Raw genomic sequence first — 27,425 nt, forward strand, 5'->3', positions numbered from 1 at the left:
AGGCCTACATTTCAGGTTATGTTGATGTGCATATATTTCCTTGATAATTCCAACGAAAGATATATATCTTTATCTTTGTAATAAAGTACGAATCATTAATTCACCGTAGTCTGAAAGGAATAAGGCAAGGACATAAAGCTATATATTTATGAGATATTTTTCAAAGAGGACTCTGAAACCCTTGTTTTCAGTAGTTATTCTGATAGCGATTGTCGTAACGGTTGCTCTCTACGTTACGAATGAGGACTATTTGCAAGCAGTCAAGGATAGTGCCAAATCTCATTACGCTGCTGTGCGGGAAGGCTATAATAGCATCACAGGTGATACCGAAAGCTCTGAAGAGCTTCCAGATCATGACACTGAAATTCTGAACAATATATTGGATAGGTTACATGAGCCTCTTTATGATAAGGACACATTTGATCCTGTTGAAGTCCTTGCTGAGAATGAACAGTTGTACGATGAGATTTTAGCTCAAGAAATTACTGAGCCAAAAGTAGACAATTTGGTACGCAGCGGGGATCCATTATCGGGCAAGGGAAATGGAACCATTTTGAGTTTGGTGAAAAACAGTGACTTGGAGAATATTATAGGAAGTATTCGGCAACTTGAAAAGCAATACAATAAGAATTTTGGCTATCCTTATACCTTCCTTAACGATGAGGAATTCACGGACGAATTCAAAGATGGCATACGGAACATTTTACCTAAGGATCGAATCGTAAATTTCGGTATCATTAGTCCTGACAAATGGAATATGCCTGATGGTATCGACAGGGAAAGATACGATAAAGAAATGGAAAAAATGGAGACGGGAGAAGTTTCATACGCCAAAGTGGAATCATACCATAACATGTGTCGTTTCTATTCCAAAGAATACTATAATCACCCCCTCCTCTCCGAGTACAGATACGTGTGGAGACTAGAACCAAGCGTCGATTTCTATTGCAAAATCGAATACGACATTTTCCAGTTCATGAGCATGAACGACAAGATCTATGGATTTGTTTTGAATGTTTACGACGATCCCGAGACTATCAGAACGCTCTGGACTTCCACAATGGAGTTTGTTAAAGAACATCCGGATTATTTAAATGTTGGTGGAGCTTTCAAATGGCTGAAAGATAATTCTCAAAACCCAAAATGTTATGAAGATACTCAGGGATATTCTACTTGTCACTTCTGGACAAATTTTGAAATAGTTGATTTGGAGTTTCTGAGGTCAGAACCTTATGAACAGTACGTGCAATTTCTTGACAAGAAAGGAGGATTCTACTATGAAAGATGGGGTGACGCCCCTGTGAGAAGTCTTGCACTTGCACTGTTTGCCGATAAATCGCGAATTCATTGGTTTAGAGACATAGGCTATCATCACCTTCCCTACGCGAATTGTCCAACTTGTCCGGACGATTCAGACAGATGCAATGGGACATGTATACCAGGCAAATTTAGTGATTTTGAAGACAAGATCATGTACAAACAAAATTGTCAGGCAACGTGGATTAAACATTCTATGACTGACGAAGAGTTGCATATGTATTAAAGAAAATTTGCTTTATATCCGATTATGCAACCGAGTCGCAGGAAAACAGTCGGGAAGTTCTTAATTGAGAGAGGAAAAACGCACTTACTATCAATTATGAACTCCTCTACCCTCTTTTTCTTTCATATCGAGACATGATGAGCACATCTGTAAGACATAGATAAATATATACCATTGAACAAAAAATAAGTTTATAATAACTTTCTTAGAGACTGCCATGCAAAGTGAATACAGACTAGCCGATTAAAGGTCTGCAAGGGAAATACGGTACCATTAGGAACATATTGGTTTAAAAGATACATTTTCCAAGAATGGTATATTTCAAGAGTGCACAAGGTTCATACTTCTCGGAATCACATTGAAATAACACAGTGGGAAGTATGAAGAACCTTTCATACGGCTTATTCATATGATGTAGCATTCTCCATAGACCTTTTTTTTAGCAACATTTTGACTTATATTACCCTAAACGGACAAATGGCGAAGGCCCATTCACGTATGAACAGGAAAAAGAAAAAAAGAAAGTGACAATACAGCCATAATCTAAATATATCATATCATCAAGTATATATTGCGTTTAACGTACTAAAAGCGTTTGCAAGTGACTTAGCAGCCTTAGCAAACTATTCGTTTTATATTTTTCATTTGTGACGTATTGCTCTGTAAAGTAACGTTGAGGCTAGAGTCGTCATAGCTATTTTTTAGAACATTAGGTAGGTACCAAAACCGCATACAAATGTTGAAAAACTTCAAACTCTCAAAAAGAGACAGCAATGGGTCAAAAGGTAGAATCACGTCGGCAGATATTTCGACCCCTTCCCACGATAATGGAGGCGTCATAAAGCATATCAAAACGGTACCTGTTAGGTACCTCTCCTCATCCTCTTCTACCCCAGTGAAAAAACAACTGGATTCCTCGCCAAAGAACGGACATAACTCCAAAGACATTTCTTCCCCTGAAAAAGTTATAAAAGCCAAGTATAGCTACCAGGCACAAACCTTAAAAGAACTGTCCTTCAACGAAGGTGAATTTTTCTACGTATCTGGAGATGAGAAGGATTGGTATAGGGCTTCGAACCCATCTACTGGAAAGCAAGGCGTTGTTCCTAAAAGCTATTTTGAAGTATTCGATAGAACCAGACCTTCTTCCGTGAATGGAACAAGTACTTCGAGTCGAAAAGTTACAAATGAATCGTTAAACATGGGTTCCTTGTATGCCATTGTTCTATATGATTTTAAAGCAGAAAAAGCGGATGAATTAACGACTTTTGTGGGAGAGAATTTGTTTATTTGCGCTCATCATAACTGTGAATGGTTTATTGCTAAGCCAATTGGGCGACTTGGCGGTCCTGGCCTCGTTCCAGTTGGATTCGTTAGTATCATAGATATTGCCACAGGATATGCGACAGGTAATGACGTGATAGAAGACATCAATTCTGTCAATTTACCAACTGTTCAAGAATGGAAAAGCAACATTGCAAAGTATAAAGCTAGTAATATCAGCCTCGGTTCTGTGGAACAACAACAGCAGTCCGTTACAAAACCGCACTGTAAAAGCGCAAAGCTAATTGATGGTGAACTACTAATGAAAGCCTCTGTCGAATCGTTTGGATTAGAAGACGAAAAGTATTGGTTTTTGGTTTGTTGCGAACTATCCAATGGTAAGACGAGGCAACTGAAAAGGTACTATCAGGACTTCTACGATCTTCAAGTTCAACTATTAGATGCATTCCCAGCGGAGGCAGGTAAACTAAGAGATGCAGATGGTCAATGGTCCAAACGTATAATGCCCTATATTCCAGGGCCTGTTCCGTATGTCACGAACAGTATAACGAAAAAGAGGAAGGAGGATTTAAATATCTATGTTGCAGACCTAGTAAATCTTCCTGAATACATATCTCGATCAGAAATGGTTCACTCCTTATTCGTTGTCCTGGATAATGGATTTGACAAGGAATTTGATAGTGACGAACATCAAAACAATATCAAAACGCTACAAGAAAACGACACGGCAACGTTCGTAACTCCATCTCAGGCTTCTATTTTAGCTTCAAATAACCAAGATAACACTTTGACTGGGGAAGACTTGAAGTTAAGTGGCAAACTCTCAGATTTATCTTTATCCGCTTCCAAGCAGCCATCCGCGCAATCAACTTCCAGCTTGAAAACAACGAAGATCAAATTCTACTACAAAGATGATATTTTCGCGTTAATGCTGAGAAGTGACACATCCTATAAAGAACTTCGCAGTAGAATCGCTCCGAGAATTGACACAGCACACTTTAAATTGCGAACCAAACTATCGGATGGTAATGGTGAGGAGATCAAAGCCGACTCGCAAGTTAGTGATATTATCGAGGCTAAATTGAAAATTGCTGTCCATGACATTGAACTGTAGAGTTGAAAAAGGGTGGTTCTTTTCTTCTTTCAATCGGCAACCGCAAATATCTTTATCGGCATAATGACGATTCTTGGAGAGTTCTAATCTCTTAAATAGTAATAATATTAGATTGTTGCTAATTCTTTACCGGCAACGTAATTGTAATAAAAATAAATAAGGACATATGTGTATATAGAAAGTTAATAAAACTTTTCAAATACTTGAAGAATCTTTATTTACATCCCTATATTAAAATTTACGCCTGGTAACTAAACTTAAATATTATAAAAATTCTATCCACTATCAAACACATAAGACAAGCAAAGGTAAATTTGCAGAAACAGATAATTTTACTCAAAAACCAACGGACGAATCATAAACAATGAAGCTTGTTGGTCTAACGAATAGTTAAAGATAAGAGTAATAGGGAAAAAAGGAGCATATCTGCTCTTGAGTATACTTTATGTCCGACAAAAGAATCGGGAACTTAATCAAACTTAGCTTCACTTCGGTCCAATGTCACAAATTTCACCAAAAATCTACTCTTGAAGTAATACTGACGGTATTGCACATGACACGGAAGAATGTGTTGTTCGTGTCTAACTTTTCGATACGAAAAGGCTTATTGGTTATCTCTGCTAACTAAACAGGGGCAGCATTATCATAAACTTGAAACATAAACGTAAATATTAATGCTTCACGTTTAACGTATTGTAGTGTCTTCTGTGACCTTATTTTATGGAATATTCTAGGCTTCCTTTCTTTTTCGTGATTACCGGCACATGAGATGCGCGCTGTCCTCTTTCAACCATCGATACAAACCATAAATGAGCGAAGAATAGATGCGAGTCCCTAATTATGTATGTGTTAAAAGGCACAAGAAACAGTGGACGCATATTAAGATAACCAGTAAGAGCAATTTACTTAAATATAGTGTGTATCAAGCGAATAAGAACCACCCACACTCAAGAAAGTCGTCATCAATAAAGATAAAGTAAAAATCACACGATTATGGATGCTGTAATACTGAATCTCCTGGGGGACATCCCTTTGGTCACGAGGTTATGGACCATAGGCTGTCTTCTACTATCTGGTCTCACAAGCCTACGAATTGTGGATCCAACAAAGGTATTGTATAGTTATGATTTAGTGTTCAAAAAGGGGCAGTACGGTAGACTGATTTATTCGATATTCGATTACGGTGGGTTTAATTGGATATCTATGCTAAACATTTTTGTCAGCGCGAATCATTTGTCAATGCTGGAGAACTCATTCAATTTGAAAAGAAGGTTTTGTTGGATATTATTTTTACTTTTGGTAATATTGGTCAAAATGACGAGCATTGTACAACCGATTGCATCACTCGGTGTTCTACTGCATGAAAATCTCGTATACTATGAACTTAAAAAAAACGGAAATCAAATGAATATACGGCTTTTTGGTGGTATAGATATTTCACCATCTATATTTCCTGTTTATATGAATGCGGTACAGTATTTTGTATACAAGCGGAATTGGTTAGAAATCGCCATGAATTTCTTGCCCGGCCACTTCATTTATTACATGGATGATGTAATAGGTAAAGTATACGGCATCGATTTGTGCAAGTCGCCATACGACTGGTTCCAAAACACCGAAACGCCCTAAAGAGGATGCAGTTTTGTATTTGACTGCGATTAACAACAAAAAGCGAACTCTCAATAAAAAAGTACTTAAGCATATAAATGAGTATGTAAAATAGATGGATAGTTGATTAGGATGAAAGAAAAAAAAAATGGCAGAAACAATTCAGTCAAGAATTGCACTTCCGCAGATTCTAGAAAAATATAACGTAACTGTATCAAATGTGTAGATGCTGAATAAATAAGTGGTCGGCTGAGCGTCGACGGTTTCCCCTGAATAATAATGCATATTCGATCACGCCCTAAAACCTAGTGTATGAGCGTTGGGAACAAAATCCGTCTTTGTAGCAGTGAGTGTCTTTGGAGGCCATATGGGCCGGCAGAAGAAAAGGTGTTGTCAGTCCCAAAGTGATGTAAGCAACATAAAACAAAGTGGTCAGCTTTTTATTAGAACTACTGGGCTTGTGTGGCTTGAAAAGCTGCGAAAATGGTTTTATAGCTAGCATTGTTGGGCCTAGGTATCTTTTCTATATGGCGTAAGGAATCTTTTGTGTTGCCTGTCAGTGAGAAAGCAAAAAAAAACCAAAAAGAAAAGAGAAGATAGAGAAAAAACACAAAGCGTTATGGTCTTTTAACCATATCATCTTATATATGTCGCCTATGTAAATCTGAACACCGGGAAAATGCTCCCGTTGCTATAGTAATCAAACAAACTTCCAACAATAATGCCTTTTCCAGCCATTGTTTTCCTTGCAGGGCCGAAGAAATCGCCGGAGGATTGCCTCTCTTAGTAAAGGGCGGTTTCTCGACTATGATAGGCGATGAGGCACAAAAATTTGAGTTGCTTCTACCCTATTCTTTTTCAACACAACAAACAATGCGACGCACTGGTGTTCGGTTTTTGTAGCTTCCCATTTTTCTGTGCTTTTGTTTATGCTTCGTTCAAAGATGAAGAGAAAGACGCCAGCCGGGCTCACCTCACTGGTTACGACGAGGAGGAAAGAGCAAGATAGGTAGCTGCCATTAATATAGTTTTCTAAGACAGAAGCGGGATAGGGACACAGAGAGACGCACAATTAGGGAGAGAGGGGGGAGGGGAATTAACACCAGAGTGGCGTGAACTTCACAACCTACATGTCACCATGAGATGCTTACTTGAGATATCGAGGCTACCTCTCACTGTTCCATTCGCTTCTGGTCTATTTTTTGGAAGATGGACCGGGGTTTCCCTAGATTTGAACCTCTTTTTTTACTCATTCGCCGCTATTGCACTAGATTAACTTTCGCGTGTTTTTCGGGCTCGAGAAAAATTTTCTTCTTAGCTAATTTACTCAGTAGGGAAATTTCCCAATAAGGAAAATAAATGCAATCTATTTAATCGCTTTTTTTTTTCCTTCTTTCAGGAATCTGAGGAACAGCCAAAGCGCCAAAGCGAGAAGTGATTCAGTAGCAGCCTTAAGCACCATCTTTACAAACAAGTACTTTCAAGAAGCCCAATATAATCAGTATTTTATTAGCTTGAATTTTCCAGGAAGAAATTCATATAGATAGAAAGGAAATATGAGTGCGGCGCTTCCTTCAATTCAGCTTTCCGTCGACTATAACAACCTTTTCAATGAGATCACTGATTTCTTGGTGACTTTCAAACATAACACGTTGTCTGCCCAGCCAACACGAGACGAGGATGAGGATGAAGATATGGACGCTGAAAACATCGAACAGGACTTATTAGAGAAGGGCCCCAAATACATGGCTACACTACAGAAAGTCGCCAATAGGGAATTGAATTCTGTTGTTGTAGAGCTGGATGATATCTTGCAATACCAGAACGAAAAGTTCCTTCAGGGCACACAAGCGGACGATCTCGTGTCTGTCATTCAGCAAAACGCCAACCACTTTACTGAGTTATTCTGTCGTGCCATTGACAATAACATGCCGCTGCCAACAAAAGAAATCAATTACAAGGACGACGTTCTTGATATTATTCTAAACCAAAGGAGATTAAGAAACGAGAGGATGCTCTCGGATAGAACCAATGAGGTTAGAAATGAAAACCTTATGGACAGTACTGTAGACCCGCCTTCTTCCATGAACGATGCATTGAGGGAAGTTGTCGAGGATGAAACTGAGCTATTCCCTCCCAATTTAACTAGGCGCTATTTCCTTTATTTCAAGCCATTATCACAAAACTACGCTCGCCGTTACAGGAAAAAAGCAATAAGTTCTAAACCATTATCTGTAAGGCAGATTAAAGGGGACTTTCTAGGTCAATTGATTACCGTCAGGGGTATCATCACCAGAGTTTCTGATGTCAAGCCTTCTGTGGAGGTCATTGCTTACACATGCGATCAATGCGGGTATGAAGTGTTCCAAGAGGTCAATTCGCGCACTTTCACTCCATTATCCGAATGTACTTCCGAAGAATGTTCTCAAAACCAAACAAAGGGCCAGTTGTTCATGAGCACAAGAGCTTCCAAATTCAGCGCCTTCCAAGAGTGCAAAATCCAGGAACTATCGCAACAAGTGCCGGTAGGCCACATCCCCAGATCACTAAATATTCACGTTAACGGGACGTTGGTGAGATCTTTGTCGCCCGGTGATATTGTCGATGTCACCGGTATCTTCTTACCGGCTCCTTACACCGGCTTTAAAGCTTTGAAGGCGGGATTACTGACAGAAACTTATGTGGAAGCTCAATTTGTCCGTCAACACAAGAAGAAATTTGCCTCTTTCAGTTTGACTTCTGACGTGGAGGAAAGAGTTATGAATTTGATTGCCTCCGGGGATGTCTACAATAGACTAGCTAAATCCATTGCTCCAGAAATTTATGGTAACTTGGACGTTAAGAAGGCATTGCTGCTGTTACTTGTCGGCGGTGTCGACAAAAGAGTGGGTGACGGTATGAGAATTAGAGGTGATATTAATGTTTGTTTAATGGGGGACCCCGGTGTCGCCAAATCACAATTGCTAAAGGCTATCTGTAAAATATCGCCACGAGGTGTTTACACCACAGGTAAAGGTTCCTCAGGGGTTGGGTTAACAGCCGCGGTCATGAAGGATCCTGTTACGGATGAAATGATCTTGGAAGGTGGTGCCTTAGTTCTTGCTGACAACGGTATTTGTTGTATTGATGAATTTGACAAAATGGATGAAAGTGACAGGACTGCGATTCATGAAGTCATGGAACAACAAACCATTTCGATATCCAAGGCCGGCATCAACACTACTTTGAATGCCAGAACTTCAATCTTAGCAGCGGCAAATCCATTATACGGTAGATACAATCCTAGGTTATCGCCTTTAGATAATATCAACCTCCCCGCGGCCTTACTGTCCAGATTCGATATTCTCTTCTTGATGTTAGATATACCAAGTAGGGATGACGACGAAAAGTTGGCTGAGCACGTCACATATGTGCATATGCACAACAAACAACCGGATTTAGAATTCACTCCAGTGGAACCATCCAAAATGAGAGAATACATTGCTTATGCTAGGACCAAAAGACCCGTGATGAGCGAAAGTGTAAATGATCATGTGGTGCAGGCTTACATTAGATTAAGACAAGATTCCAAGAGAGAAATGGATTCTAAATTTTCCTTCGGTCAAGCAACTCCAAGAACTCTACTTGGCATTATAAGACTGTCTCAAGCGCTAGCGAAGTTGAGATTGGCTGACATAGTGGACATAGACGACGTGGAAGAGGCTTTGAGACTGGTAAGAGTCTCCAAAGAATCACTGTACCAGGAAACCAACAAATCAAAAGAGGATGAAAGCCCCACCACAAAAATCTTCACAATCATCAAGAAGATGCTACAAGAAACTGGTAAAAGTACACTGTCATATGAAAATATTGTGAAGACTATAAGACTGAGAGGGTTCACCATGTTGCAATTGAGCAACTGTATCCAAGAGTACTCTTACTTAAACGTATGGCATTTAATCAACGAAGGTAACACGCTGAAGTTTGTGGATGACGGCACCATGGATACCGATCATGAAGATTCTGACGTGGGCACGCCAAAACTCGCACCTCAAGCGGCCGCTTCCGCCGACACAAGCGCGCAAGATTCTGATATCGATCTACAGGATGTCTGAAAATTCGGAAAAAAAAGGAGTAACTGGGAGCCAACATTCGTTACTTTTTGCTTCCCTTCTGTATATACTCGCCCATTTAAATTCACTTTCTTATCTTCTAAAACCTAGTTTTTAACATATATTTTGTATTATTATATTTTTATTGCTACCATTTATTCGTATTGCCCGCCCGTGAAACCCCACAATTCGGACTTAACACCACGACTGCAAATTTCCGTGCACCGCACCCTTGCTCTCTTTTTTTTGCGGAGAGAGGAAAACTTATCTCCAGGTGAAAAACGGCCAGCTAACGCTGCTCAGATGAACCTGTGGAAAACCCTTCTACATGGTGCCGTGAGCCCCTGAGCAGCAACTAAGAACACTCCGTGCGGAGTTCTTCCAGAAAATGAAAAAGATATTCTTAGAATAGGCCGGAGCGCTTGATAATAATCCGAATATGGGATACCGTGCCGGCACCTATTCTGTTATCGCCAAGAGGACTTTCAGGGGACCCGCAGGGAAGTAAAATTTTTTTCATTCATTAATATGTGAAGGCAACCTTCATCGATCTCCATCCCTACTATCTATCTATCTATATATATACAGAACCAGCCCCGAATCCACGGTAAAAAACAACCGCTGTAAACACTCATTTGTTCAGCACTCTTGTGCTCCTTTATTTGGTTTGCATCAGGTCTAATAAGTTGAACTTTAACGGTTTTTCATTTTCAAAAGATTTCCGGGCGATAGCTGAGGAATATTTGCGGGGAGGAACTATAAAGATACTCAAAGTAAGAGGGGAAAAAAGAGAAAAAAAAAATACTCTAAAACCGAGTCGAGTAAACTGATGACTAGTGCTGCTGCAAGACTTCAGAACGTCAACATCGTGTCTAACAACTACTCTCGTTACGGTACCTCCGTCTACGATAAGTTGTACCATAATAATAACATCAATTACAATAACGGCGGTAAAAATGCGGGCACAGCTGCTAAACCGCCATCGATCTCACAGAAGTCAAGGAATAAACACCGTCATGGTTCAAATGGCTCGAAATCAACGAGTCAATCGCCCATTTCAACGTTCAAATCTCCACTCTCTTCTCAAAATCAAGTCAGCGGTCCAGATGATTTGTCCTCTATAGGTCAGAGGCGTAGCGATGACGTTGCTTCATTGGATAACGAAACTATTGTAACAATGAACTCTAGAAAATCAAGAATAAAAAAAAAATATAAGTCCTTAATTTCTACTTCTTCGAAAAAATTTATGAATAAATTGTACGATCATGGAGCTTCGTCTGATTCTTTCTCCATTTTTTCCTTGAAGACTTCTCATTCCGGTAAACATGAAAATTCTAGATTTGAAAAGTTGAGAAAAAGAAAATATCATGTTTGGGGCAAATTCGCCGATATCAACGACTTACCAGTTGAGATAATTGCTAAAATACTCTCCGAGCTCGAATTGGGCCATGACCAAAAGACACTAGTGAGATGTCTGTACGTTTCAAAAAATTTCTACCAGGCGACCAAGATCGTTCTTTACAAACAACCTTATTTCACGTCCACTTATAGAGTGGCGCAATTCGTCACTTCGATAAGGCTGCATCCGGATAATGGTGCATATGTGAAAGTATTGGATCTATCTCATCTGAAGCCGGGCCTTATCGGTCAAGATTCAAAGGTTTCTCTAGGCCTAGATGAAGATGGCCGCTCAAGGCGCCACAGACGCCATCGCGGCAGATCTACAAACGTAAGTTTAAGCTTGCCTCCTGCTACCCCGACATCTACCATTTCAAATGACGATGACCTCAATAACATATCAATCAAAGACGACATTTCAAGTACTAGCGAATTTGAAGATCTAGCATTAGCCGGTTGGAGGGATTGGAGATATAGAAATGAGCCTCTTTACAGCTCTCCCTTGCTAAACAGCTTTAAGTTGAAGAAAGTTGTTTCCCGTTCCTCTTCCATCACATCTACCTCTTCGGGGAATTCTACTGGTGTTCATTCCACAAGGAGACAGCGTTCAAATAGTTCCGTTGCTTCCATAACGACCAGTATTATGTCGTCCATTTACAACACTTCTCACGTCTCACTTTCTTCGACAACCTCTAACACCAGTAATGGAAATATGTCTTCTGGTAGTAATCTGTCGAGAGTTTCTACGGCTGGATCATTGAAAAAAACTCCCGCAAACTCCGCTAGGACGTCTCCTCAGAAGGCAAAACCAATTTCTGACATTACCTCGTCCTCCTGGTTTAGAATGAAGTTGAGTTCGAGAAACAGGAAAGCAAGGACGGCTGGTACAGTCGACTTAAAACATCCAAAGAGCAAGCCGGTTGATGACTCCAAAAGTAATGGGAAGAATTCAAAGCATTCATCCAGTTGTCGTCCTTCCAGGTTGACATTCAGTATTGAACAGCCATTTAGCACTCACCATCCATATGCCAACAAATTCCTCTTAAAATACGCCCCTTACAAAGATTTGCCCTTGGGCTACATTTTACATATGTTGAACTCATGTCCTAACCTCGTCGAATTGAACCTGTCCAACTTAGTCATCTGTGCCGATTTCAAACTAATCAATCAAAAATCCGAAAGAAGAAGAATGACCTCTTCACTATTACCTGCCGTTCAAGAGTCAAGTATTTCAGTAGGACCGGAACAAGATTTAGAAGTTGTTTATATTACTGATTCCGGAAAAGGTTATGAATACTATGAGGGACTGAACAAGAAACATTCGCGTTCTTCAAGTTTGGGCACCAATCCCTCTAGCTGGATTGGTGGACAGGCAAATTGGGGAAATTATCCACCCCCAATTGACGCGCAAACTAAAACAAGAGAAGAGCACAGGCGCAACAATACTTTGTATCAAAATAAAAACGTCGAGTTACAAAAGTTGAACCCTTTTGAAATTTTTGAAATAATTTGTAAAAGAAATGAAGGGAACAGGGGCTACAGCGCCTTAACTAAGGTGAAGATGAATGATATTGTTTGGTGTAGACAATACATGGTCAAGTACTTTGTGTTGAAAACGTTCTGCCAACATTTGAACTATAAATCTATGAGCAATAATTCTTACGAACAGCACATATTTAGTTTCCGGGATTCAGGTCTGGACAGAAATTTTTCCTGGGCTTGCAATGCTAGACTGCCTGAATTTGTCGCTTTGATGGTTATGGACCAGCTCTCTAAGCTCGACGATTTGGGGCTGGAGGAGCTCTTCAATATCAAATCCGAAAAGCTATACGTAAAAAATTACTGTGCTCGTGATCCTGACATCCTCGAAATATCAGATCTGTTTGATATGAAATATGGCACCGGGTCTGAATCTGATGCTACCTCTGATTTTAGCCCTAAAACAGAGTCTTTACAATTCAGGTTGACTATATTGAAAACTGGGAAGCCAACCTCATTTTGGCTTAGTAAAGTCTCCAAAAATTATGTCTCATTGGTTGTTAAATTATGCATTAATGAGAATGTTGATATGAGCAAAGCCAAAGTAGGGAAACCAACTTTAAGAATAGACAACATTACACACAATTTGATCAGTAGATTAAAGGAGTTGAGAAGGGTTGACCTAAGAAGAAATGTTGGGGAGAATAACTACTATGCTGAGAGTATCATGTAATATCCGAGTTTCCTTAAAAAAGTGATGTTTTTTCTCTATTTTCCCCTTTCCTACATTCCATGGCTTTTATATATACATATATATATATATATATATATATATATATTTACCTTTTCTTCGCTTCCCAATTTTTTTTGCATACATAGACACTACATTAGATTCTGCTTGTGAGTATTGGAATATCAGCACATCATGGAAACATGGGTACATGACTCTTTTTTACTTTTTTCCATTTTCTTTATCATACAGGAGTCTGCATGCAATTGGAAGAAAGATAATATCTATAAACTGTTATTGCCAACTACTTCCTGTTGAAATTTCCTGCATACTAGCTCGGGACGATCCAAGCATAAATTATGGGAACAATCAGGTAGAATAATCACTTTCCGAAGACATTGCTTCTTGATAGTATCTTCGTAGTATTCTAAATTTTTAATGGGGGCTATCGGATCCTTTTCTGCACCAAAGATTACAATGCTCTGTTTCATACCTTTTTGCGCCAACATATCATTGAATCCGACCCAGTCAACTGCTTTCCATCCGAGTAAATAACCTATGATAGTTCTACTCTTATTGTTTATGTTATTTTTGAATTGCCAAAGCTTCCTGTACTTCAATTTGATATCATTATTATCTTGATAAAAATACTGCTTGATACCGGAGCTTTTCAGACCGTTTACTTGATCAAATTTGTTCCGATAGATGTCAAATAGCCATGGCAACTTAAACACTCCATAAAGCGCCCACTGAATAAGGTGTCTGTCCTTGGAAAGCTGCTCAATATGAGCTTTTGGAGGCGTCAATAGAACCATTTTCTCCACCACTTTCAGAGCTGCCAAGTGCTGTTCATAAAGGTGGCATGCCAGAAAGCAACCCATAGAATGGCCAGTAAGGACTATTTTGCGGTTGTCGAATGGATTCACCTCACGATCCTTCGGCACTGCTGCAGGCCATTTTTTGAGTACATCACATACAAGGACGAAGATAAGTTCCACGACTTTCAACATGGGATAATCAGCCCATTCTGAACTGTGACCAAACCCAGGCAAGTCCAACGCCAAAAACGCTTTCTGGTCAGAGTCTATTAGCTTGAGCAGCGGTTCAAATTGTTCCAAGTTGCCAGCTAACCCTGGCACAAAGAGGAATACAGTATCACCTCGTATCCCTTCATCACTCAAGTTGTGACATGTTCTTATCCTTGATTGCCGATCTGATTGTTGTACATCAAAGAACTCCTCATGATTAGCAATAAACTTTAACCTAAAGTCCAAATTAACATCTGGCTTACGAATGTAAGTCACCAAATCAGCAGCATTCTCAGCATCTTGAACAATCTCATCTAGAGATCTTCCAGAAAGAGGCTCACAAGTCCAACTCTCTGCTGCTTCTCTATTCTCTCCGACACTCATCATAGAATAAGCAGATTTCGCTCACTGACTATATTCTAATGTTGAGTTGCAGCTCGACTGCTGTCCCATTCAGATAAATGATGGACCCTTTAAATTTCACGGTTAAATGAATGGCGCGTCTTTTTGAAACTTTTTTCGAAGAGATATTATGATTGATGGCCAAACTCAACATAAAACAGGTGAGCCCTTGTCTAGGAACAGCATCATCATCGATACTCAGCGTGCCACTATGCCTGTGCACCACAAGAAGAAGCTCATGCCCAAATCGGCATTGCTGATTAGAAAATACCAGAGGGGAATCAGAGCATCTTTCATAGGGCTCATCTTGGTTTTGTCCGTTTTATTCTTGATGAGTGGCTCAAAACCATCAGAGGTGCTAATAACTCAGAGCCCAAGCACCAGTCAAGTGGCTAAAAAGGATTATCAGATGCCATTTACAGACAAGTCACAGGATGTAATTCATCCGATGGACGATGGCAAGAAAGAAAAGGGTGTTATGGTCACGCTAGCTAGGAATTCTGACTTATGGAATCTGGTAAAATCCATCAGGCACGTCGAAGATAGATTCAATAATAGATACCATTACGATTGGGTGTTTTTGAATGACGAGCCGTTCAACGATGAGTTTAAACGTGTCACTAGTGCGTTGGTTTCTGGTAAAACGAAGTATGGGACAATTCCAAAAGAGCATTGGTCCATTCCACCTTCGATCGATATCAACAAATTCGACAAGAAAAGAAAAGAAATGGGTAAATTGGATATTCCGTATGGAACCTCCGTGCCTTACCGACACATGTGCCGTTTCCAATCGGGGTTCATATGGAGACATGCACTACTGGATGAATACGAGTGGTTTTGGAGAGTGGATACCGACATCACGTTATTTTGCGATATCGAGTACGACATATTCAAGTTTTTGAAAGTAAATAAAAAGAAATATGGGTTTATTCTTTCTTTAAGTGAGTATGAAGGCACAATTCCGACCCTGTGGAAAACTACAAAGGAGTTTACAAAGAAAAACCCCAAGTTTTTGAACAAGAATAACCTCATGAACTTCATTTCTGATGACGATGGTGAGACATACAATATGTGTCATTTCTGGACTAACTTCGAAGTAGGCTCTCTGGACTTTTTTAGGTCAGATGCATACACGCAATACTTTGACTACTTAGACGAGTCTGGTGGTTTCTTTTACGAAAGATGGGGCGACGCACCAGTGCATTCCATCGCTGCCTCTTTGTTTTTGGACAAATCAGAAATCCATTTCTTCGACGGCCTTGGATTTCACCATCCAGATTTCACGTCCTGTCCCATCGAACAAGAGATCAGGCTACAAAACAAGTGCATCTGTGAGCCAAGAAAAGACGTTACCTGGGGGACTTCCTACTTCTGTACCAGGAAATATTTTTCAGCGGGACACTACAAGCTTCCTCCTGGCATCTAAAAAGCGAAATGTACGTAGCATTTTCGCCATCGAAACAGGTGCTAAAGTCACCAATATCCATTTATGTACACATATAAATCAATTTAATAACCACTTTGTTTTATTTTAGTGCCTTTTCGCGTTCAAAAATGGGTGCGCCCGGAGTTGGCGAGAAAAGCAAAACTATATCTAAACCAGCCTACAAAAACACAAACTTGCTACTATGAGGAGACTGACATCTCTCTGAATTTATTGACTCCTCTAACAGGAAAGCAAAACGTATGGAATAGAGAAAGTAGGATAATATCAACATTCTTTAGCACAGCATGACATTTGAAAATTATTTTTCGTTCCAAATATTTTTCATTTTCTTAAGGGAATCTTTGGAAATTGTTGTCATCATTTCGATTCTATTGACAATCGTCAAACAAGGTTTGTCTGTTGATGAGAACAGTCCTGTTACTGATGGACCGTCATCTGCAGCTCTTCCAGGTCCGAGTTTGAATACAAACGCAGAGGCAGACTCTACTACTGCTTTCTTACAAGGTGAATGCCCAGATGCTAATGCTATGGAAACGTCCGCTACGGCTGATGGCGTGCCAAGACCGCTTAACGTGGAAGAAGAAGAGGAAATCTACGAGTATTCTGATGAACTCAGAAATCAGGACCGCGAGCCCGATGAACTTACCGCCGATAACGTTAAGCTTTATAAACGATTAAAGGTCCAAATTCTCGCCGGTGGTGCATTTGGTTTGTTACTATGTATGCTGATCGGAGGCGCTTTTGTCACTATCTTTTACCACATCGGTACTGACCTATGGACTTTAAGTGAGCACTATTATGAGGGTGTCTTGAGTCTTGTCGCTTCAGTTATTATTTCTGTCATGGGGTTGTTTTTCCTAAGAATGGGAAAATTAAGAGAGAAGTTCAGAGTGAAGTTGGCGTCCATCATTTATTCTAAGGACAATAACTTATTGGGGAACAAGGCTAGAAAAAGCGTCAAATTCAGTGAAAAGTACTCCTTTTTTATATTGCCATTTATAACGACTTTGAGGGAAGGGTTGGAGGCTGTTGTGTTTATTGGAGGTATTGGTATTGATCAACCTTTAACATCTATCCCTCTATCCATGATCCTTGCGACAGCCATCAGTACGGTTTTTGGTATTTTTTTCTTCAAGTATTCAAGTTCTCTCTCACTAAAGATATGTCTTGTTGTCGCCACGTGCTTCCTTTACCTGATTGCAGCTGGTTTATTTTCCAAAGGTGTCTGGCAGCTTGAATTACAAGACTATGTTAACAAGTGTAACGGTCAAGACATGAGTGAAGTGGGGAACGGACCTGGTTCGTACGATATATCTCGTTCCGTTTGGCATGTCAATTGTTGCAATGGTGAAAAAGATGGAGGTTGGATGATTTTCACCGCTATTTTTGGTTGGACCAATAGTGCTACTGTTGGCTCTGTAATTAGCTACAACGCTTACTGGTTAATATTAATAGGTGCCCTGAAGCTGCTAATGATAGAAGAAAAATACGGCTACATCCCTTATTTGCCCATCAGATGGCAAAAGAAACGTATTCTGAAACGATTGAACATAGCAAAGGCCTCACTAGACCTCAAACATCATACTGCAGAACTTAACTCCAGCACGTCAGAACCAGACAGTCAAAGGAGGTCCAAAGATAGTTCAGTGCCCTTAATAATTGGTAGTCACGGCTCAACTAACTGAGAAGATAACGCAACGCCCTTATATAATAATTTCAAGCTACTGTTAAAACAAATTTTTTTAAGTAAATACTATGTACATATATAAATATTCTTGATTAGAAATAGCTATAAAACATGCTAGAAATGGACTTGGATTGGGTTTAAAGTAGAAACGCTTCGCGCATTAAGAGTAGTCTATGCGATGGTCTCTATGACCGCCACTATGTCACCGGAATCGACCATATCACCATTTCCGTGGCAAATCTTTATAATTTTGCCCGATTTTGGAGCAAAAATAATCATTTCCGCCTTCATAGCCTCAATAATAAGTAATCCTTGACCCGCTTCGATAACGTCTCCAACAGAGGCTATAGACTTCCAAAAACGCCCAGAATACTCAGAATATACAATCTCTGAGCCTTCAGGGAAATCTTCTTCTTCATCAGGTTTCTCAGTGCTGGTCTCTTTCAGTTCGGAGTTAGCATTTTGAATCAATTTGGCAAACTCTTCAGCTCTTTCGCCAAGTTGGCCTTCTTGGAAAGCTGTGATAGAATCTTTGTTTTCATCGATCCATTTCATGTATTCCTCATGATCAAAGACACTCTTTTCGATGTTGACTTTGTATACACCATTATCACAATCTTCGGTCATGCAATTCAAGTCTTCTTCGGAAACTGGGTAAAATTCAACTTGATCAAATGGATTCATCAACCATGGAACCTCAGACGAAGCAGCTAAACATAGTTTATCCCAGATTGGAATCGTTCTACCAACCAATTGGTACCCACCGGGACTATTGGCAGCATATATACACATATACATACCACCAATACCAACTGCACCTCTTTCTGTGTATGTTCTACTCGGGTTGTATTTACTTCCCAAGAATCTGTGACGAGGATCCAATGGAACGGCACAAGGTGATCCCAGGAAGACATCGCCCAAACCTAAAACCATAAACCTAGCTGAATACAACATGTCATAAACCTCTTTTCTTGAAATACCGTTCACGTTGGCAATGAAATCAACATTATTTGGTAACCATGGAGCAGTCGAGCGGATTGTTTCTTGATACCTTTGAACACATGCTAAAGTCTTGGAGTCTTCAAATGCCATTGGTAGTCTGATTATATTTGAGGTGATCTTCCAGTTTTTGTCAAATTGAATTTCGGTCTCATATGCTAATAATATATTGAGTAGATCCTTTTGGGTAACCTTGTAGCCATCGAATTCTATCAAAACCGATCTAACACCCTGGGACATTTCAACGATACCAATAGTTTCATTCCTCTTGATAAGGGCAATCAAGCACTCTATTCTATAAGCAATGTTAAAGTTCATTTCATTGTCACCATATTCTACCAAAACATAACGATCACCCGCTTGTCTGTATACAACCTTTGGTGAAAGTTCACTTCTTTTCTCTATTTGCACAAGAATAGGATTTTCGAATGTGGGTAATATTGACACAGAATCCAAACGCCTTAACTTGGAACCGTCTAATGACTCAATTGCAACATCTTGAGATTCCTTTAACAATCTGGAAGTTTCGTAAGACAGTGGTACAAATTGAATGGAGTCACCGGGTTTAACCTGTCCAACCTTGCATAATTCCGCTTCTGGAACAACTGCTTGACACACAAAACCACCTAAGGAAGGACCATCGCAAGTAATGATAACCGGTTCATCACCCGTAAAGTTAATTGCACCCAATGAATAGACATAATCGTGAGTGTTTGAGGGATGCATACCACCTTCGCCACCGTTACTTCTTGCCCATTTAGGTTTAGGACCGATCAAACGGACACCAAACCTATTAGAATTGTAATGAACCTTCCATTTTTCGCTGAAAAATTCTTTGATGGAATCTGGTTTGAAGAAATCTGGAGAACCATGAGGACCACACGTTACACCAATTTTCCATTCCTTATTTTCAGAAATTTGAGGAATTAATGATTGAGGAATGCTTTGTGGGGCGATACTAATTGAGTTTTTCTCGTTAATACTTGGCAAAAACAGTACGTCTCCTAGTTTTAGTACCCTTCCGTTATAACCTCCGACATTTCCCAAGGTGAAAGTGGAATAGGAGCCCAGGTATTTAGGCACATCAATACCACCTCTGATACCTAAGTACGCTCTACAACCACTTGTCAACTTGCCAATGGATAAAGTAGAACCTCTCTTCACATCAATTGCCTTGTGTTGAGGAATTTCTTGACCATCTAATGTACAGACAGCAGTACCACCCGTGATGGCGATGACAGTTTCACAATGAAATACAATAGATGGACCAGTCAAAGTTACTTCGATAGCTGGTGTTCTGTAATCATTACCCACAATTCTGTTCGCTAATCTAAATGAATAGGCATCCATTGGACCAGAGGGCGGAACACCAATCCTCCAGTACCCTACTCTGCCTGGGTAATCTTGAATACTAGTGTGTGCACCAGGTAACGTAATCTCGATAGCAGTAGGTTCATATTGATAAGAATTTAAAATATTAGTGGAAACCTTTGCCTCGGCAAAAAAATCAGAGGTGATAATAGATTTTAAGTAATCAATGTTAGTTATGCAACCATGCACTTTCGTTTCTTCCAGCGCCTTGTTCAATTTGAAAATCGCATCGCGACGATCTTTTCCATGAACAATGATTTTGGCTAATGTTGGATCATATTCCGGAGAAATATTGGTACCTTTTTTGACCCAAGTATCCACTCTTGCCCAAGTAGGAAATTCGACATCAACAAGCAGACCTGGAGAGGGCCTGAAGTTTTTTAATGGATTTTCAGCATATAAACGAGCTTCCATTGAAACGCCATTTACTTCTACCTTGGCGGAATCAAAGTCAGGAGCATCATTAGCAGCAATTCTAATCATCCATTCGACTAAGTCTAAACCTGTGACCATTTCTGTAATTGGGTGTTCAACTTGTAATCTTGTATTAACTTCTAGAAAGTAAAATTCATCCTTCCTTTCATCGTAGATGAATTCAACAGTACCAGCGCACTTATAGTTCAACAAAGATCCCAAGCTTTCAGCTGCCTTTCTTAACGCCAATCTTGTCTTTTCTGGTAGATTTGGGGCGGGAGTTTCTTCAATAACCTTTTGATTACGACGCTGTAAAGAACAATCACGTTCACCCAAAGCAATTGCCTTCCCAAAACCATCGCCCATTAGCTGAACCTCAACATGTCTAGCGTTTTCGATGAATCTTTCCAGGAATACACCAGCGTCACCAAAAAATGTTTTACCTTGATGCTTAACAGTTTCGAAAATATGTTCAATATCTACCTCGGAATCGACTTTTTGCAAACCAATACCACCACCACCAGCAGTTGACTTAACCATGACTGGGTACTCTAACTCAGCTGCAATTTTCTTAGCTTCTTCAACGGAGGTGATCAGTAAAGAACCTGGTACTAAAGGAACACCAGCCTTTTGTGCAATCTGTCTGGCAGAATGCTTTAGCCCTAAACCTCTGATGATATCTCCAGAGGGACCTACAAAGGTTATGCCGGCACTGGTACAGGCATCAGAAAATTCTGCATTTTCCGACAAGAAACCGTAGCCAGGAATAATGGCCTGAGCATTAGTTTGCTTAGCAGCATTGATGATCTTTTCCATATCCAGATAAGTTTGTGCTGCAGTTGTGCCATGTAAGGGTACCGAAATATCAGCATCAGTAACATGCTGAGAGTACCTGTCGGGGTCAGAATAAACGGCAACAGATTTAATACCCAATTTCTTCAATGTCTTGATAATACGAACGGCGATTTCACCCCTATTGGCAATTAATACAGTTTCAAAAAGCTTCTTCTTTCCGGACTCTTTTTTCTTCAACATTTCGAAATACGCTCTAAATCCGCCATACTTTGTGATGTCAACTGTACCTTCAGCTTTGTAACCTGATTCTTCGCAAATAAATGATTTGATCCATTTACCCGTTTCTAATTCCACTGAGCCTATTCCTAATGGCTCAGGGACCATCGAAATAAAGGCGCCAAATTGATCTTTTGGAACGCTGTACACTTCCAGCTCAATTTGAGATCCAACTCTGTCCTGAACCCTTCTCAAACCTGGTTTCAAAACGGGACCATTTTTGGGTAGCGCATAAAGCTGATATGCCTTTGACGTTTTTGTTGTGCATAAATAGGTTGCATTGACCTTTTCCAGTTGCCAATGTAAAGGGAGATTTTTGAGGTGCGCACCTACGACAGCCAGTTCAATAGAAGTGGATGGGTCGTGGCCTGGACCGGTCAATTTGTCATTTACTGGCTTTATTGTTGGGTCGGTGAAAACGCCGTAAGTCCTTGATGCATTTGGGAATTTCCTTTGGAAGTAGCGGTTAGCCAATTCTAATAGCGCGTAATCTGTGAATTTCTTACCAATTAAAGTAATACCATTCGGCAAGCCGTCATCTCTGAACCCTGCAGGAACAGCGAGAGCAGCTAAGTCTGCCAAGTTGACAAAATTAGTCCATGTGCCCTGCCTTGAGTTGACTAGAACTGGTTCATCCGCAACTTGTTGCATGGTAGGATTTAAAGGACATGTGGGGACACACAGGACATCGACAGATTCGAGAAGTTGTGAAACTTTTTGCAAGATGCCTTGTCTCTTATATTCAAAACTGAAACAATCTACCGCACTGTATTTCTTAGCGCCCTCTATAATTGAAATGACGGTAGGATCTAATGATTCCCTTGGTGGTTCATCCTCTAAAAATGATTTTATGGCCTGGTACCGCTCGGCGACCCAAGTTCCCTCATATAAACAGCGAGCCAGCTCCAGTAGAGGTTCGAAGTCGATTTCTATGACGTTTGCGCCCGTTTTGGATAGGTTTTCGACGGCATTAGAAAACAGCACAGGGTTTTTGGTTTCCCCATACCATGGGATGTTCTTTGGAATAGCAATGGTCACATTATTTGGAAATTTTCTTAACGGATTGGGAACAAATGGTCTAGAATATTCATCATTTTCAGGGTCTGGTTGACACATGATGCCGAAGCAACGTTCAGCATCACATAGGTTCAATGCGAAGATGGAAACGCAGTCCAAAGATTTACAGGCAGGAACTACACCTTGGCAGGAAAAAACGCCCTTTGTCGGTTTTAGGCCGATCAAGTTGTTCAAAGCGGCTGGGACTCTGCCAGAACCAGCAGTATCGGTGCCTAATGCAATTGGTACGATACCTCTAGCGACGACGGATGCTGACCCAGCGGAAGAACCACCGGATACATGTTCGCTACTAAAGGCGCAAGGCGTCTTACCATACGGAGACCGTGTGCCGACCAAGCCTGTAGCAAATTGGTCTAGATTAGTTTTACCCAAAATTATCGCACCAGCATGTCTCAGTAATTCGACTACCTTGGAGTCTTTAGATGGCTCGTATGCAAAAGAGGGACAAGCAGCAGTCGTTGGCAGACCTCTGACGTCAATGTTGTCTTTAACGGCGATGGGAACACCATAAAGAGGTAAAGTTTCCTTATTTTTTCTGCTTTCTAAAATTTGGAATTGGTGTAGTAAGTTTTCCCTTGAGGCCAACGATATCCATGCATTATCGATGGGTGCGACATTTTGAGAGTCTAATAATGACTCAAGAAGCCTTAGCGAAGCTTCAGCGCTTGATGATTTGTGGAAGTCAATCCAGTCTTGGATTGACCAACCTAATGAAATTTCTGCGACAGTATCAGAGCTGACTGTCATCTCTTCTTATGTAAAATGGGAATTTATTAGGGCTAGATGAAAGATATTTTAATCCTTAATATTCAATGTAAATTAAAATGTGGGTTATGTGAGATTTCCACCAGATATAACAGTATAGTATAACTTCTAAAGCCAATGTGAATCTTGAGGCTATGGTCCAAGATAAAAAGTTTAGCTGACGTAAACTGCCTGGATTAAAGACAGCTGCTGTCTTATGTCACATGAACCCTACTGCTTAAATACAAACATCCGACGGCCACAACGTTTAACGAGAGTCAAGTCGAATCAAGAGAAAGGCAAAAGGAATTATTAGCTTTTCTTATCTCAGTGCGCTAGCTGCGAGCACCATGCCCTATGAAATAGGGGAATGAACGCATATTGGCTCCATTATAGAGCGTCAATCAAGGACGAGCTGCCATAGTATAAGCGCATATTTCTCGGCAGGGCTAGAAACTTTGCCCTGCTTATCTTATCTAAAGCTTATTTACTGTATAATTTTTTTATCTTATCTGATAAAAGAAATTTCAAAAAACGCGAAAAGGATGCGCAAACACAGCCAAAGGTGCGGTGCCGTCGCACTTTACGCACAATTTGGCGTTTTGGAAGTCGCCATGGAAGATCTGCCGATTTTAAGAAAGTATATGCCAATGCCACCGCTTGTGCTATCTGCAGCAGGTCATTGGACTAATGTGCTTGACGCAGTCGGTAAAAAGCAAAGAACGTGATATGTAGGAGCCTCCTTGCCTTAAGGTGAAGGACGACAGGGAGATCGATCCTTTGAAAAATATTTGAAATTAAAAATAAAAGCTCGCACTCAGGATCGAACTAAGGACCAACAGATTTGCAATCTGCTGCGCTACCACTGCGCCATACGAGCTTCTAATTGTGAAGTTATCGGACAAGGAGAGAGCTAATGTTAAAAACTGATCTACGCAGGCAACGATAGTGACCGTTTGAGACATTCAACCTGTAAACTATAGTGTAGTTTGTTGAAACAATAAACCATCGATTGCTGGTGCAACAGGTTGCTGTTGATAGTTAGTAGTACTAATTAAGAATAAAAGCAGAAGGCTGTATATAACACTCGCCGATTAGACATGCTAAATATCTTCAGTATAAATTGTTCATTGACTATGAAGATTCACCGAATGGCAATAAAGCACCAATGAGAAGTTGTGTAAAACCAGCATGTTGTCGTGGAGAATTCTTGTTTTTTTTTAAATGGTAATTAAAGACATCTGATAATAGTGGGAAAAAAACTCGACTGGTGAAAACCACACATGACTTGATAAACCACTAGATTGGAGCTTTGTATTACAGTCGTACAATAAGGTAGAATTTAGTGATTCAGCCACACCATCTATTCTGGACCCCGCCGCGGTTGTAGGACATGACTACTTAGCGTTCCATAAAGAACTTGTGAAGAGTTTTTTAAGAACCATCGTGTAATGGATGAACCCATTTGAGCCTAGTTTTTTCATCATTGAAGAAGATAATCAGGATGCTGTCCGCTCTGATTAATGATCAATGGGACCAGAAATGTCAGTACTTACGTAAGGCTCTTATGATTCTTAATGCTTTGGTCGCAGTCCTTTAACGTGTCTATGTTCAATGCCGTTACAATTCAAACAGCCTGGGCATTGATAAGCGGCTGTGCCAGACCAATCCACGTCTAATTCCTTCAAAATGAGACCGGATTATTCTCTTAAAAAATTCGGGAGTGATTCGAGCATTTGCGTGGCCAAACATTCGATGAATCAAAGGATAAGGATGTTTGTGTGTGCTCTTTGATAGTACTGTCATTTCTGGTAACTGTTTGTGATGCCACCGAATCAATTAGGAAGTGATCCGGTAATTCATCATTCGAAGGATCATTGTGGTTCATTTCAGGTTCAGCGGGCCTTAATTTAATGCCGATCGTATTGTTCAGGTGAATTATTTGAACGGATGGTACATCAGCGGAGACGTCATTCGCGCTGGGATCACTTCTGGATCTAGCAGAATTGCGTGCCTTGGTTTTCCTAGATTTAGAGGTATTAGTTGTTCGAGAACTACGAGTTACGACGTTGGTGTTGGGCGTAGTTGAGGTAGAACGAGAAGCATTCTTGCAATGACTACGATTCTTCGTGTAAGTAAGCTCACTTTGCTTCGAGTATTGTTGATTGTCATAAACGGCGTGAATGTCTGAAAATAAGTCAGAGACTGTCCTGTTTTTACGGCAATGACTCGTGGAACGTACATATTTATATTCACCGGAAAGACCTTTCAAGATCAGTTGGCAAGCTACTTTGTCATTGATATTAATACCGCTATTGTTTAGCCGTTCGATGATATTGGTTACTGTAGTTTCAAATGTATCTACAGGTGTACTTCCGTTGTATTTCAGAGTGGTAAGTGCCACGAGGTCAGTAACTTCTTGAGTATCGAACTGCATTCTCTCCATACTTTTGGAAAGTATCTTCATGATATCTGTGTAGTCATTGTATAAGATTTGTTTTACCCAAATAGGTAAGAATTGAAGTGGAGCAAACACCCGGAAAGTGTTGTATAAGAAAGCGTGTTCTTCATTTGTCATCTGACGTACGGCTTTTTCAGTTGCACTCGGAAGAATGTCACCGAGATTGGAATTTTGTAAAAATTTGATGTAAAACCTAACCCAATTTAGGAAATCTTTTGCTGAGGTTAAAATCGGTGGTGGTCTGACGGGATTATAAGTCAATGTTGTGTCAGACTCAGGTGATGGAGCGTTCAAAGGCGATCCAAAAGATGGTGGATACTGTAAGAACAGCGCTTGTGTTCCTGATGGAAAATACATCGGCGACATTTGATAGGGTGAATACGGCATAGTAGATGGGTGTCCGTAAAATGTCCGACCAAAAGTGGTAGTTTGGCTTGGGGTCGTCATGGAACGCTGCGAGTGCGAAGCAGGTTGAGGGAAGGCACGAGGATGGTTATCTGGAACAGCTGACGAACCAGGTGTTGTTGTTGATTGAGATTTAACCTTATTGGAATCCTCATCAGATTCTTGAAGTTGAAAAGCTGGAGCGACTAGCGGATCTTGGACTCCCCTAGAAGTGACGGAAGCACAGGCGCAACCGTGATGATTGTTTGAATCTTGAGATAATTGTTGGGTTTCCATTTTCTTGACAATGGAAATGCTATCGGGTATATAGAATATACTAGAGGTTTCCTGAGAGGTTTAGGAATGCACAAAAGGGAAATCGACAATTATGTATGCTACTGTGTAATATTTTCATCTTTGTTTTATACTTTGTAGCCATTGATCCTACTACACTATCAGCCATTGCGTTTCAGCTTCCACTAATTGGATGACGGTTGGGTCTTGAATTTACGTCATCCTCCAAACACCGTATATGATTACTGATTATACGAATCTTGATATAATTGGTGGGATTCCAATTTTCAGGTAAAAGTAATAATATGCGGTGTATTGAGTATACTAGAAGTTCTCCTGAGGGATCTAGCAATTCCCGAAAAAGAAACTGACAATTATGCCTGGCAAATGTTTTTATCCTCTTTTATACGTTGTCGTTCATAGATCCTATTACATTGTCAATCCTTGCGCTTCAGCTTCCACTAATTTGATGACAGTTCTGAATCGTATTTTACTGCTCTGACAATTTGCATCATATTCGTAACACGGTATATGATAGTGTTGATAATTAGTGGTATTAATTAAGAATAAAAGCGGAACTCTTTCTTATACTATATACGAGAGGTATATAAAGCACACGGCGATTGGACTGTTAAGTATGTTCAATATAAAAATAAACTAGGGAATTTACTAAAAGTTCAGTGTAACGAGTCATATCACTTATACATATAGATTTCAAGTTGATGTTCAATTAATGGATCTTTGATTTCAGTTAAGCCCACTTTCCGAACAGCTCGTTTAGCATTCCTTCCTTCTACTA

At 40.2% G+C, this 27,425-nt stretch overlaps 10 protein-coding genes and 1 non-coding gene across 11 annotated transcripts; 7 read left to right on the plus strand and 4 right to left on the minus strand.

The window, feature by feature from the left end:
* Window positions 1–148: 148 nt before the first annotated feature.
* On the plus strand, window positions 149–1,543 carry KTR4 (putative mannosyltransferase; the record flags this gene model as incomplete). Its single annotated transcript, XM_056230003.1, has 1 exon — window positions 149–1,543. One exon carries the CDS (start codon window positions 149–151, stop codon window positions 1,541–1,543), a length of 1,395 nt encoding a protein of 464 aa, XP_056086185.1.
* Window positions 1,544–2,279: 736 nt separating this feature from the next.
* On the plus strand, window positions 2,280–3,941 carry BEM1 (phosphatidylinositol-3-phosphate-binding protein BEM1; the record flags this gene model as incomplete). The annotated part of the gene is made up of 1 exon (XM_056230014.1): window positions 2,280–3,941. The coding sequence occupies one exon, from the start codon at window positions 2,280–2,282 to the stop codon at window positions 3,939–3,941; it is 1,662 nt and encodes a 553-aa protein (XP_056086186.1).
* A 993-nt stretch (window positions 3,942–4,934) lies between these two features.
* DER1 (derlin) lies at window positions 4,935–5,570 on the plus strand (the record flags this gene model as incomplete). Its single annotated transcript, XM_056230025.1, has 1 exon — window positions 4,935–5,570. The coding sequence occupies one exon, from the start codon at window positions 4,935–4,937 to the stop codon at window positions 5,568–5,570; it is 636 nt and encodes a 211-aa protein (XP_056086187.1).
* A 1,535-nt stretch (window positions 5,571–7,105) lies between these two features.
* On the plus strand, window positions 7,106–9,643 carry MCM7 (DNA replication licensing factor MCM7; the record flags this gene model as incomplete). Its single annotated transcript, XM_056230036.1, has 1 exon — window positions 7,106–9,643. The coding sequence occupies one exon, from the start codon at window positions 7,106–7,108 to the stop codon at window positions 9,641–9,643; it is 2,538 nt and encodes an 845-aa protein (XP_056086188.1).
* An 826-nt stretch (window positions 9,644–10,469) lies between these two features.
* Window positions 10,470–13,250, plus strand: COS111 (Cos111p; the record flags this gene model as incomplete). The annotated part of the gene is made up of 1 exon (XM_056230048.1): window positions 10,470–13,250. The coding sequence occupies one exon, from the start codon at window positions 10,470–10,472 to the stop codon at window positions 13,248–13,250; it is 2,781 nt and encodes a 926-aa protein (XP_056086189.1).
* A 281-nt stretch (window positions 13,251–13,531) lies between these two features.
* LDH1 (triacylglycerol lipase) lies at window positions 13,532–14,662 on the minus strand (the record flags this gene model as incomplete). The annotated part of the gene is made up of 1 exon (XM_056230059.1): window positions 13,532–14,662. The coding sequence occupies one exon, from the start codon at window positions 14,660–14,662 to the stop codon at window positions 13,532–13,534; it is 1,131 nt and encodes a 376-aa protein (XP_056086190.1).
* Window positions 14,663–14,888: 226 nt separating this feature from the next.
* Window positions 14,889–16,103, plus strand: KTR3 (mannosyltransferase KTR3; the record flags this gene model as incomplete). The annotated part of the gene is made up of 1 exon (XM_056230070.1): window positions 14,889–16,103. One exon carries the CDS (start codon window positions 14,889–14,891, stop codon window positions 16,101–16,103), a length of 1,215 nt encoding a protein of 404 aa, XP_056086191.1.
* Window positions 16,104–16,408: 305 nt separating this feature from the next.
* Window positions 16,409–17,809, plus strand: FTH1 (Fth1p; the record flags this gene model as incomplete). Its single annotated transcript, XM_056230081.1, has 1 exon — window positions 16,409–17,809. The coding sequence occupies one exon, from the start codon at window positions 16,409–16,411 to the stop codon at window positions 17,807–17,809; it is 1,401 nt and encodes a 466-aa protein (XP_056086192.1).
* Window positions 17,810–17,982: 173 nt separating this feature from the next.
* Window positions 17,983–23,490, minus strand: DUR12 (bifunctional urea carboxylase/allophanate hydrolase; the record flags this gene model as incomplete). Its single annotated transcript, XM_056230092.1, has 1 exon — window positions 17,983–23,490. The coding sequence occupies one exon, from the start codon at window positions 23,488–23,490 to the stop codon at window positions 17,983–17,985; it is 5,508 nt and encodes a 1,835-aa protein (XP_056086193.1).
* Window positions 23,491–24,295: 805 nt separating this feature from the next.
* Window positions 24,296–24,367, minus strand: Skdi_2.trna13C. The gene has a single exon. It is a non-coding gene; the product is annotated as a tRNA-Cys (tRNA).
* Window positions 24,368–25,195: 828 nt separating this feature from the next.
* On the minus strand, window positions 25,196–26,629 carry SKDI02G3160 (uncharacterized protein; the record flags this gene model as incomplete). Its single annotated transcript, XM_056230103.1, has 1 exon — window positions 25,196–26,629. The coding sequence occupies one exon, from the start codon at window positions 26,627–26,629 to the stop codon at window positions 25,196–25,198; it is 1,434 nt and encodes a 477-aa protein (XP_056086194.1).
* Window positions 26,630–27,425: the final 796 nt, after the last annotated feature.

Source organism: Saccharomyces kudriavzevii (assembly GCF_947243775.1).
Source record: "Saccharomyces kudriavzevii IFO 1802 strain IFO1802 genome assembly, chromosome: 2".
Taxonomy (NCBI): Eukaryota; Fungi; Ascomycota; class Saccharomycetes; order Saccharomycetales; family Saccharomycetaceae; genus Saccharomyces; species Saccharomyces kudriavzevii.